Source organism: Palaemon carinicauda, chromosome 9, assembly GCF_036898095.1.
Source record: "Palaemon carinicauda isolate YSFRI2023 chromosome 9, ASM3689809v2, whole genome shotgun sequence".
Taxonomy (NCBI): Eukaryota; Metazoa; Arthropoda; class Malacostraca; order Decapoda; family Palaemonidae; genus Palaemon; species Palaemon carinicauda.
Window position 1 is genome coordinate 56,486,282 of NC_090733.1, and position 13,667 is coordinate 56,499,948.

Genomic DNA, 13,667 nt, shown 5'->3' on the forward strand with positions numbered 1-13,667 from the left:
TTGAAAGGTTCACGTCAGGTGCTAAGAGATTCCACTGTTGAAGACGAGAGCCTAGCAACTCTGCCTTATCCTTGGGTAGTTGCAGATCCCTGGCAAGGTCATGGAGTTCCTCTTGTGTTATGAGATGTGGCTTAGAGGACTGTGCTTCATCAAAATTAGGGTCACTCTGTAATCCAGCATTGCCATCCTCCCCTGCTTCCTCCTCACCACTTTCCTTGTCTCATTCGAAAGATACTGAACTTGGTACATCAGGAACAGGTAGACCTTCTCCATGTGGAATCGGGCGAATAGCTGATGGAATGTTTGGATATTCAATGGACTCCTTTTTCTTCTTTGACAAGCCCTTTTGTATTGGAGGTACCATGCAGAAATAACAATTGATGGTATGGTCTGTGGGCTCCCTCCACGTCATTGGCACAGCAAAAGGCATTCCTTTCCTCTTTCTGTTCAACCATTGGCGAAGGTTTGTAGCACAAGTGTTGCAGCATATGTGAGGAGCCCAGTTCTTATCCTGGTCACCAATCTTGCATCCAAAATATAGGTGATATGCCTTTCTAACCAGAGCAGTCATACGGCGCTTCTGTGATGCAAAGGTCACCCCACCACAAATGTAGCAGAAGTTGTCTGCCCTATTCACACAAGTACGAGGCATCTGCAAAACAGAAAACAAAAACCAATTAGATGATAAACAGAAGAAGTATTCATAAACTTATTATAAAAAAGACAACTTAGCGTATGTATTTATATCATTCAGTAGGAAAATAATTAAATGCCTCTTATGCTTATTAATAGCTTGCTCAATTAATATTTATTTTAAGTTTATGAAGTATTTGACATTAAAATCACCTACCTTTCGCCCTCCAAATGTAAACTTGCACAGCACAAACACCTTCTGTGACTGATGAAACAATACTGAGGGGAGAGAGACTGTGAGCGTAGTGAGTAATATACACGTCCGCCAGCCTGTAGGAACCTGTTGAGACCTGTAAGTGTATCACGACAAGTAGAGCTACCAAACGATTTTAACCATGATATTTGTTACCAGCAACCTAAAATTATATGGAAAATGCTACTTTGGTCTCCGAAGCATTTTGGTTGTTGCACTTTAGATTTTTATAGCTATATACCTCTACTAGAATCACATTGTACACTTCCTGGAGTTATATTTCGATTAGTAATTGAGGATGGTATTTCCTTTTTTACCAGACCATATGTGATCTTTTAATTCAACAGTGGATCTCTTTTTTATTTCTTGTTTATTTGTTTTAATTGTTTATATAACTAATTATTCTTTGCATTATATAATTCTTGCTATTCCTGCAATTACATATATTTATACTGATATATTCTATATATTGGAAAATGTTTAGATCTGCAATTTACTGTTATATAATATTGTAAGCAATGATATAATGCAGAATTCAAGTGTGACGTGCCCAAAGGAGATATGGATCAATGACGAGCTCTCGAATAACTAACTATGTTTAGAGAATAATACAGTAATTTATTTGTTAATAAGGTTGACATTGAAATAAATATTAATATAATAAAGGTAATCAAAGTAGTTGAAATTGCTGTTTATCACATTTAATCCATTTTGTCGTTCAAGTTTATTGGCAGTTACTATGCATGCGGCGTGGAAGAAACAGCGAGAGAGCATTCTTCTTTATTTGTAAGTGTGTTGCTTTTCGCACAAGTATTACATGGCTCCCCCCTGAAGCTGACATACATGTCGAATAAGGCGACATGTCACAGAGAATCATACTGTTGGAGGGTCATCTTACAGGGCTTAAGCATGTTTGTTTCTTTTCATTCAATGGTTACTCAATTCTCTTTGCCATGAATGTTAAGGAAGAAAGATTTTAGAACATAACTGATGGTAGGGAGTGGACCCATGTTAGGGCAATGTAAACGGTGGTTTAAAAGCATCAGTGAGCATGAAGACTGGTTTTGTGATATGTAGGTATTTTGGTGTATGCTGCTTTACTAGCGGTTTTAATACTGACGCCTGGAAATCATCGAAGGGTGTGAGGGATGGAAAAATACGCCAGAGGCAACCAATCTGTCTCCATATGTCATATTTGCTGCTGAGACATCCAAAGTTCCCTTGGAAGTGGTCATCAATTAAATGAGGAGCCAGTGATTTTTTGGAAACCAGCTAGAGTCAGTTTTGCAGGACATCAAAGCTGCTTTGAGGGTACAGTGGAAACGTTCCGCTATTGCAATAGTTGCATGGTTGGAAGTGGTCGTTTGATATAGGGTAATACAAAGAAGATGTCCTAATGAAGTCCATAACTGAAAGGTGAAAGTTGTACCCCTGTCAAAAGTAACATGCTCTGTGATGTTGAATCTTGCTATCCATCAGAACAGGGAGGCAGTAGTACATGAGGCGGATGTTGTATCTTGCATGGGGTGGCTTCAGTCGACAAGTGGTGCAATCGATGGCTGTCAAAAGGTAATATTTTTATGTAATTTGGGTAGAGGGGCGAACCTCTTAACGTGAATGTAGGCAAAAATTCGCTTATGTTTAATAAAAACTGCCCACATATGGATCTGTGTGTTGATGCACCTTTGAATTTTGACAAGAGGTACATGTGCAGACCTAATCCTTGATATCTCTAGTAATACTATGCCATGTGAACTTCAACTCTAGTAGCTGTAAAACAAAGATCAGTGCAGAGGGCATGAGAGCCCATGAAACCCCTATTGGTGCCTAGAGGATTGATCTACTAGTACTGACGCCACAGAACAGGGTAAAGTTAGGAATTATAGAGGGAGACATCTTCCTAGCAGAACAACATGCAGGACGTTTTGATCGGCTTCTGCTAAGGAATTATAATCCACTCCCAGGTCGATGGTAGCCAGTGTATTTCTGAGAACGGCTTCAACGCTGGTTTTCAACTTACTATGGATGTGTTGAATGTTTTAGTTGTATTCAGAAATGTCAGTAAAGGTGTGCACAATGGTCATTTGGTCCATGCAACGGATGAAGGACTGTCTCGATTAGAATGACGGACGTGATTGAGAGCCAAATAAACTGACAGGGGTTTCTGGTCGAAGGTAGAGTAGCTGGATTCCGCCTTGTAATGTTTTCTACTGAAGAAGACCATTGGTCAGAGCATTATGTTGATCATTTGTTCAAATACCAACCCTAGAGTGACTTCAATGGTATTGGTCAGGAGTAGGGGGTTGGGAGGGGTGAAGTATATATATATATATATATATATATATATATATATATATATATATATATATATATATATATATATATATATATATATATATATATATATGTCACTATGCTGGGGGAAGGATCAGAAAAACGAAATTCTTGGACTAGCGCTTTCGTATTGTCATACCTCTTCAGGTCCAATTGATACAAAGTTAAGCACAGGATCAAAGTCACCTTTGCGACAGCAGTAAACAAGAAATAATCCAATAACATAAAAAAATAGCACACAACTAGTTTCAAATTATAGATAGTTTAAAAATCAGTGAGTTAAAAAATTACATTTTGTAAATTGGAAAAATATGGTAACATTTCATTAGAGGAAATTAATATATGTAAGGGTATAGTATACGGTCTCTCAAGTAATAGTTTGCCCACAAATGTTCCACTAAGATTTTTGAACGCCTATAAAAAGCTAAAGAAAGATGAAGATTTACACATTGCGAGAGCAGATAAATCTAATACTTTAGTCATTATGAATCAGACAGACTATGATAGCAAAATGTTAGAGCTACTTTCAGACAGAGAAACCTATGAAGAAACAAGAAATAACCCATTAGATAAAACCAACGCTTCATTCAACAGAAATATCAAAACTATTTTAAAAGATTATAAAGAACTCTTACCCAGGTTTACAACTACTTGTCCAACTCTACCATATCTATATGGAGTTGTTAAAACACATAAGCAAAATAATCCCGTGAGACCTATTATAAGTTCCGTGGGCTCCTGTACATATAGATTATCAAAGTGGCTAGTTAAAGAGTTGTCTCCTATGCTCGGAAATATTTCAGGTGTGTCTGTTGAGAACAATGTTGATTTTATTAGCAGGTTGAGAAGGTTCAATTTTAATTATGATTTTAAGATGATAAGTTTTGACGTCAACTCCCTATTCACGAAGGTGCCAGTAGATGAACTACTAGAATTTCTCGAGGAAGAAATTGAAAAATATACTTTCTCTGTTGACTCTAACACCATGATATAATTAATAAAACTATGTATTAAGGGTTGCAAATTTGTCTTTGGAAAGAAATATTATGAACAAAAATTTGGCATGGCAATGGGAAACCCTCTGTCACCATTGTTGAGTAATTTATATATGGAATTTTTTGAAACCAGATACCTTCCAAGAATATTACCTACTGGCATCCTTTGGGTAAGGTATGTTGACGACATATTCTGTGCTTGGCCCATCAACAAAAATGAAAACATGTTTTTAACAGCAATAAATAATTTAGTACCGACTATAAAATTTAAAATTGAAATAGAAGTAGACAATAGGTTGGCATTTTTAGATGTGTTAATTTTAAGAAATGATAGAGGTTTTAGAGTCTCAGTTTATAGAAAACCGACAAATGTGGATTCATACGTTCATTTTTACTCCAATCATCATCCTAGGACAAAAATTATGGTATTTTCATCTATGTTTTTAAGGGCACTGCGGGTCAGTTGCCCTGAATTCCTTGAAGCTGAGCTTGGGAAGATCCGGGAAATTGCAGGTAATTTACAATACCCGGAGAATTTTATCGACACAGCTTTCTATAAAGCAAAGAAAACTTTTTATGAAACTGACTCTAAAACTGATTTTAATATGCAAAACTTTCTCATCTTACCCTTCCACAATAATTTCTTTACAATTCCTAGATTAATGAAAGTTTTTAATGTTAATGTTATTTTTAAAAATGGTACTTTAAAGGATATGTTAATTAGAAATTCACCTGTACAAAGCAATGGATGTGTTTATGAAATCCCATGTAATCAATGCAATAAAAGATATGTAGGACAAAGTGGTAAAGACCTTGAAACGAGACTAAAACAACACAGATATAATGTTCGAACAGGAAACCAAACAAGTAGTTTGTTTCAGCATATGAATAACCATAATCACGCTATCAATTGGAAAGGGGCAAAAGAAATTTTATATTGTAAGGACATAACAAAACGCAATATTATAGAATCATGTATCAAAGAAAAACCGTGAAAAATTGATCAACAATAGCCCAGGAATGTATAAACTTGATGAACTACTTATAAACAATGTATTTAAACAATTGTCATTATTAAACTAGCTGTAATTTTTTAACTCACTGATTTTTAAACTATCTATAATCTTAAACTAGTTGTGCGCTAATTTTTTATGTTATTGTATTATTTCTTGTTTACTGCTGTCGCAAAGGTGACTTTGATCCTGTACTTAACTTTGTATCAATTGGACCTGAAGAGGTATGACAATACGAAAGCGCTAGTCCAAGAATTTCGTTTTTCTGATCCTTCCCCCAGCATGGTGACAAATTTATACATCGCATGCCTCAGCGATAGATCTTCAATATATATATATATATATATATATATATATATATATATATATATATATATATATATATATATATATATATATATATATATATATATATGTATGTATATATATATATATATATATATATATATATATATATATATATATATATATATATATATATCATGACTTAAGATGAAATCACGATAGTGTATTCATAAAGACCAGTAAACAGTCATTTGTCATTATGTGTGATGCGAAGAAAATTATAATTGTTGTATTGAATTATTTTGTAATAATATAATATTTCTTTTTGTCGAAGTTTTTTGTAAGGTAAAATATATTAAATAGTTGTTTGACTCTAAGCAATCGTTAACGAGTTGTTAAAGTTTGTTTTGACGAATGCGGGTCGCGCATGCGTGGATCTCAGTCGTCTTTGAGTAATGTAACGCAATACTAGTTAGTACTGATATAGCTCTGTTAGAATTGGGTCATGGTGACCCTGCAGTATCTCAATGGGGGAGGGAGAAATTAACAAACCACCAAGAGAGTTCTAACCATCATGGATTAAAGCTAAGTCAAGGTTTTATAAGTGTTTTGTTATGTTAGTGATATTGAAGGGCATGCAGGCACGTTAGATATCGTTAATGACGAACATTTGTAAAGTAAGACTGTACTTCGGGTTGCCGGATAAGAAATGTTACAATGAATAGTTAAGGTTAGTAATAAATGTGAATATTTTTATTCCTGGTCAAATAATGATTTAAACACAATGCAATGTCTCGATTTATTGAATGATAGGAACAGAAAAGAATCCTTGAAAATCTGTTAAAGAACCTGGTAATATCCATATTTATTGAAGATTCTATATGTTTACTATTTTGGATTCTTTAGAGTAAGGATATAATGGTGCCGTGACCAGGATGTATTATTATTGCGGGTGGTGATAGATACTGACTGATAACATATATATTTAACATTGATATTGGTGTTAATATGTGAATATGTTTGATAGATGTTTTACCAATATTGCGCGTCATGAGAAAATGTCCGTGGCGGCGAGTTGTTATGACTAGGTCGGAATTGGCAATTTAGAAAACCGTTAACAACGTACTTTTTTGCCGTGAATCATATGAGGAGATTGGAAATTTTATGTACGTTATACATTCTGAATTGATCATTGTTAATCGTTGCCATTAATTAAAACCATTTAAGTATGAAAATTATTTTTCACTAGTTGTGATTTTTATTGAAAAATAATTTAAAGTAGAAATAACTGTTAAGTAGTTGAGTTTCGGCAATTCGATAATAGTTGAAAGTTAAGTTAATAAATTAATTCTTTCCTATGGTGAAATTTTCGAGTTGTGTGAGTTTGTGCCGACATTGATAATATCGTTGTCGCACAAGGCGTCCATTTTGTCAATGATTGGGAATCCATTGATGGGTTAAACTAGTCTCGGCATTAATTAGGAATAACGTTGTCGCACAGGTGACCATCTTATTAATGACCGAGCAGTTAAGTTGAAGTTGTTTAAAACGAAAACTCTATGGGAAAGAATTTAATATAGTTGTGTTGTTGAAAATAATGTACATAATGTACTAAGTAATTATTAGGTAGTTCCTCCATACACCCTTACCTGGTCTTTTTTCTCCTGTGGTAAACATTTTAGTGAATTATTAACAATGTCGGACATAGAAATATCAGACGTAGAAATGTCAGATAATGAAAATGAAGAAACAGAAAAACGCATAGTGCTGATCCTAGGACATTCCCAGGTAAAGAAAATGGAAGATACCTTTGATGAAATAAATGAAGAGGAGGGAACCCTTTGTTTTGTAACACGTTCAATAGGTGGTGCTACGTGTAATGATATCACATCTGAAGAAGTAAAGGGGTGTGAAGCAGAGGCAGTTGTGCTTTTTGTAGGAAGTAATGATGTAGATAGTGAAGGTGTTGAATCAACAAGTGATATTAGAAACAATATCATGGACCTGGCAAATGATATCTCCAATGTGGACAGAGTAAAGATAGTCTATATCGTTACTGTAGAACACCGTACAAGCCTGAGATATGTAACCTATGACGAATATCGAAGAAATCGAAAAGGTCGAACCAAAGGTTATGTAGGTCAATCAGTTATTATATCATTAATAATGGTCTTACTGAAAAGGATCTAGGTCATGATGGAGTTCATTTAACTCAAGAAGCCTCTGAAACATTAGCGAGAAGAATATATGATAGAGTCAGCAGTGATGCTGATTCAGGAGAATGGTAATAGCACAAGTGGGGTGGGGATGGGGAACTACGCATCTTACATTATATTTGTTATAAGTTGTATCTAGTTGTGCTGATAAATTTTGAATTGAATTTCTCTTGAAGTGTGTTAATTAAATACATTTAATGGGGGGGTTATATTTGAAAAATTGTTGAAATTGTATATTCTGTATGAACAGTTGTTTGTTGAAACTGCTGAAAATTTGAAAATTTATTGGTTTTAGCTGGTTTGATAATTATCTTTGGAAAAATGTCTGAAAAAGAAGCTTTGGTGAGGTCACGAGGTGGTTACAAGGGTGTAATCACCAAATGGGTAAATAAGATAGACTCTGCTATTGCTGCAGGTAATGTCAATACATTGTCTTTAATTAAAGATTTAATTATGAAACAAATGAAGACTGTACACAATCTGAATGAAAAGATATTAGCCTTAACCACTGAAGAAGATCGAATGAAAGAGGTGGAAGAGCAAGCAGAATATGAAGTAGTAATTGGTGAACATTGGTATAAGTTGAGCAATGCCGTCACAGCGATAACAGGAAGTGTTTCTTCTGGAAATCCTCCGCCCACACATAAGACTAATGTAAGATTGCCTAAATTGGATCTCCCACATTTCATTAGAGATGTGTTGGAGTGGAATTCCTTTTAGGAATTATACAATGTGTCGGTACACCAGTGAGGGGATTTAGAACTGATTCAGAGATTCTCATATCTGCAAAGTTTGCTAGCAGGAGATGCTCTAAAACTGATTTCAGGATTTAAGTTGGAAGCTGCGAATTATTCACAAGCTATATATCTCCTCCGAACCACATATGGGAAAAAGGATGAGATCAAACGAGTTCTAGTAAGAAGATTATTAGAAATGGAGTCTCCATCTCCTGATTCAGAAGCATTGCAATCATTCAGAGCAAATTTTGAATGTTCGATCAGATCATTAGAGAGTGAAAACCTGGAGTTGAATGAACTCAACACTATTTTGCTTCATGGTAAGTTGCCTAAGAGTGTTAGTGAAACTGTAAAACGCAGAAGTGGGGATGATTGGCTTGTATTTGATACATTTAAGAAATATCTGGAAGAAGAAATTCACAATCTAAGATCTTTCGTTTCAACGGATGTAAGTAAACCTGGAACTTTATCAACAATATCTACGTTTACAGTAAATCGATCACAATCTGTTAGACCTAAGAGTAAAGGAAATGTGAATAAATTTATTTTTCAACAAACAAGAAAATGTGTATTGTGTGAAGGCGAACACTGGTGGACCCAGTGTAAAACTTATGCCAGTAGGGATAAGAAATTGAGTCGTCTCGGGTTTTTACGATTATGTTTTGTGTGTGCATCGAATAGACACTTTAGTGTAGACTGTGAAAAGCAAATTTGTGGAAACGGATGCAGATTAAAACATCATCGTGTACTATGTGATAAACAACAAACCAGCGAACCAAGTAAATCAACAAATAAATCAGCAAATAAACCTAATAATAATGGTGTGCAAGTTGGAACACTTTCTGTAAGTAATCAGGGTCAGAAATCCAAGCAAAGGTCAATTTTACCAACAGCCACAATTGTGTTAAAAGGTAAAGGAAGACATTTGGTACGCCTTCGTGGATTATTGGACGCTTGTTCAGAACAAACCATTATCAGAAGGTCAGCACTTAAGGACGTACAGTATAGATCTAAAGGCACGGAAAAAATTGCCTTAAGGGGTTATTTGACAAGCAAACCTGTGAACGAGTATGAGACAGTTAGTGTTTCCATACCTTATAAGGGTATATTGATTATTATGGATTGTATTGTGGTAGATGAGTTACCAGAGTATGCTAAGAAATTCAACGTTAAACGAAATTTGAAAACGTTGTGTAAAACCAAAATTTGTTAAGCGGACAAGGATTTTGATCTGCCTGTGAACAAGCAAACACCCATTAATATGTTGGTAGGCATTGATAATGTCTATAACATATTACACCCCGGATTCAGAAAGGCTGGAAAATTTATATTGTTACCTACCATATTTGGATATGTTGTGACAGGGTCCTGTAATGCCCCTCCAGTGCAGGAAACCCAGGTAACTGTGTTAAAGCTAGCAACTAACGAGGAAGCAATTGAAGCTACTCATGAATTTGATAATGGTATAAAGAATGATTTGGATATTTTGTAGAACTTAGATAAAGTGGGTATTGACTGCAATGAATTGAAAGAACATGATCGAAAGGTTCTAGGAGACTTTGAAAGTACCAATGTATATTCTGAAATGGAGAAGCAATATGTTGTGGCCTTACCATGGAAGTCTAATAAGTCAAGGCTTCCATCCAGTTTTGGCATGGCGGTGGGCCGGGTTAAACAACAATGTGCAAAATTTCAGAAGGATGAAACCTACCTGAACCACTATCAAAAAATCCTGAAGGATTAGGGGGATAGGGGGTTCATTGAAAGGGTAGATAAAAACAATGCAGTTGAAAATTGTCATTATCTAGCACATCATAGTGTACAGAAAGATAGTGCCACCACTCCAATCAGAATAGTTTTTGACTGTTCCTGGAGACAAGGTAAAAATGGATTGAGCCTTAACGACTGTCTGTGGACTGGACCACATATCACGACAGATTTGCTCAAAGTCTTATTGCAGTTCAGAACTAACAACTACGCCTGTATTAGTGATATAGAAAAAGCGTTTCTTTTGGTGCAATTGAGAGAAGAAGACTGCAATTACACGCGGTTTTTGTGGTTTCAAGACCCAACGGATCCAAATAGCGAATTAATCATATATAGGTTTAGGGTGGTATTGTTTGTGGCTACGTGTTCTCCGTTTCTGTTGAATGCCACTATTAAATCACATCTGGCAGCTGTAAGAAAAGATACGAGTTGTACTGAAATGGTGGATATGATGAGAAGGGGATTATACGTGGACAACCTTCAATTTACCTCCAACAGTGAAGATGAATTAATAAACTTAATTTTTGGCGCAAACAAAATATTTGCACAGGCGCACTTGTATTTAAGGGAATGGACTAGTAGTAGTGATCTTTTGAATACTATTGCGGGTGCTTATCGCATAAAATCAGAAGAGAAGCAAACCTATAATGTCTTAGGCCTAAATTGGAACATCTCTGATGATAAACTAACAGTAACACCTAATCATCTTAAGACCGGTCAAACAAAACGTGAAATTCTAAGTGCAACTGCCCAAATTTATGATCCTTTGCGAATGCTCATCCCTATTACGATATGAGCTAGAATATTCTTACAGGATTTGTGGAAACAGCAGTTGAAATGGGATGATCTACTTTCAGTTCCTTTATTAGAACAGTGGAATGAGTTGTCCAAAGACTTAGAGAAAAGTCTCAGTGTTTCCTTCTCCAGAGGTACTAATCTGGAGAAAACGGATTATCTCCACATTTTCTGTGATGCTAGCATAACAGCTTATGGTTGTGTGGCCTATCGAGCAAGTGGTAAAACTTTGTCTCTGATTATGGCAAAGGGTAGAGTAGCACACATTAAAGAGTTGACTGTACCTAAATTAGAATTAATGCCTTTGTTGTTAGGTGCAAGATTGTGTGAATTTATAGTTGAAACTTTTGAAGAAAATAAATTTGAGAAAATATTAATTTGGTCTGATAGTAAAGTTGCCCTGGGATGGTTAGTGACAGAAAATAATTTGCCAGTATTTGTGAAGAATAGAGTATTGGAAATTAACTCTATAACCACGGGGATCGTCTTTTCTTACGTCCCATCTTCAGAAAACCCTAGCGACTGGATTACTAGAGGAAAAAGAACAGAAGAAGTAAGAAATAACTCCTTTTGGTGGGAGGGACCTCCCTGGTTAAAATCAGAAAACCACACCTATCCTATTGACAGGACATGGGTGAAAAAAGCACAAGCACAGGATGAAGTTATTCGAGTCCATCTTGTAGGGAACAGTGAAAAACCCATCTGCTGAACTGGGAAAGATTTAGTAGAGTGGATAAATTTTGTAAAACTATAGCTTGGATTAGGCGATTTATTCACAATTGCAAATCAACTGGCTGTAGAAAAATTGGAAGTTTAACGCTGGAAGAACTTCAACAAGCTAAAAATAAAATGATTATCCTCTTACAAAAGGAATATTTTCCGGAGGAATATAAACCTTTGGAAAAGGGGGGTAAAGTTTCAAAATTGACCTTATTAGTACAATTGAATCTCTTCTTGGAAGAAGGAATTATAAGATGCAGAGGAAGATTGGAACATGTAGCACAGGCGGCGGAAATAAAATTCCAAATCCTACTGCCGAAAAGTTGTTTTCTCACAAAATTGATAGTAAGGGAGCATCACTGTTTACAAGCTCACATGGGAGTAAATGCAACCGTGGCAAGTGTGAGACAGGAATATTGGGTCCCACAGCTTCGCCAATTATCCAAAAGTGTAATTCATCGTTGTATAATCTATAAGAAAACACAAGGGAGACCCTACCGTGTAAATATTGCTCCACCATTGCCAGAATTTCGGGTGCTGAGTAAACAACCCTTTAGCGTTACGGGGGTAGATTATACAGGAGCGTTGTTGTCACGTGAATTTTATAATCAAAGCCTGTTATGGCTTAATTCACTAGGGTGAAGTAGACCGTTCCCTTTTTAACAAGGATCACATACAAGACAAATAGCAAAGAGCAGAAAGGAAACTATTTTCTTTATAACATAGTATTTATTACAAAAAAAACCTTAAACCTAAACAATACCAAACTAACACGCAAATACATATCGAACACACAGCAACGTATAACGTAATTAAATTTGACCAAGGCAAAATAGTCGGTACAAGACTTTCGGTCAACACCTAAAAAAAAAACAGAAAATAAAAATGTTTTACAATGGCAACACCAATTACACCCAAAACTAACGTATCAACACAAAACCATAATACTTTCAAGTTACGTTTCATTAACATATTAAACATTTCATTAACATATAAAACAAAATTATAAAGTTACCTAAAAAACCCACGGAGAGATAAAGCACACGTAACAAAAGGTATCACCACCCAAGACGTATTACGATAAATGCTGTCCGTTCCTAAAACAAAATTACTCACATAAACAAGCAATAATTATACACACTTTCTATATACAATATAGAATAACCATAGAACCTAACAACATGTCACGAAGATTACCTTGGGATTCTTTCAGTGTATGTAAGGGCTACTGGACCACGTCCTTATACAGCCCTAATACTCCTCAAAGCAGAGCACCACTTTGCTTGCCGACGAGCTTCCGACTCCCGTAGTCAAAATCTCGGCTACGTTATCGCTCCGTTAACGAGCTGCAGCGAGAGTCAAATGAGTGAGCAGCACTTTAAATACCTAACAGGCAAACGTCCTAATACATGTCATTATATTACATGACAGTTGTTAACCAAGGAGAAACAGAAAAATCCTGAAAAAGCCTATATTGTGTTGTTTACTTGTCCGGTTAATAGAGGAATCCATATCGAATTAGTAAATGATCTGTCCTGCGATTCGTTTCTTATGGTGTTCCGAAAGTTTTGTAGCTGTCAGGGATTTTCTTCTTTAATGCTAAGTGACAATGCTACTACCTTTGTATCGACTTCAGTTTATTTGAAAAACATGGCAGAAAGTTCCTTAGTACAAGAACACCTGAATGCTATCGAATGTAAATGGAAGTTCATACCAGCCAGAGCACCTTGGTTTGGAGCTATATGGGAAAGATCGATTGGTCTTCTGAAAACATGTCTAAAGAAAGTAATAGGTCAGGCCTTTCTCAGCTTTAGTGAACTTTCTTGTGTTGTGACTGAACTAGAAGCAATTATTAATGACAGACCCTTAAGTTATACTTCGGGAGATCTAGACCAGTTGGATATTCTGACGCCCAATCA

At 35.7% G+C, this 13,667-nt stretch overlaps 2 protein-coding genes across 2 annotated transcripts in view; one reads left to right on the forward strand and one right to left on the reverse strand.

The window, feature by feature from the left end:
- Positions 1-217: 217 nt before the first annotated feature.
- LOC137646425 (uncharacterized) lies at positions 218-7,190 on the reverse strand. The gene is made up of 4 exons (XM_068379526.1): positions 7,163-7,190; positions 2,385-2,445; positions 851-983; positions 218-652 (listed from the first exon to the last, which is right to left on the reverse strand). The coding sequence occupies exons 1-4, from the start codon at positions 7,188-7,190 to the stop codon at positions 221-223; spliced, it is 654 nt and encodes a 217-aa protein (XP_068235627.1). The 3' UTR covers positions 218-220.
- A 6,208-nt stretch (positions 7,191-13,398) lies between these two features.
- Positions 13,399-13,667, forward strand: part of LOC137646427 (uncharacterized) — a 474-nt gene continuing 205 nt past the window's right edge. Inside the window, exon 1 of the mRNA XM_068379527.1 lies at positions 13,399-13,667. This exon is cut by the window's right edge and continues 205 nt beyond it. Within this exon, the coding sequence (XP_068235628.1) occupies positions 13,399-13,667 (269 nt within the window).

Excerpts from the sequence above, each read along its gene's own strand:
- LOC137646425 (XM_068379526.1), bottom strand. The coding sequence starts at position 7,190 with ATGTTTACCACAGGAGAAAAAAGACCAG. Across the intron at positions 2,446-7,162 it reads CACAGGAGAAAAAAGACCAG|CCATCGATTGCACCACTTGT; the intron begins GTAAGGGTGTAT and ends ACCTTTTGACAG. Across the intron at positions 653-850 it reads TTACATTTGGAGGGCGAAAG|ATGCCTCGTACTTGTGTGAA; the intron begins GTAGGTGATTTT and ends TCTGTTTTGCAG.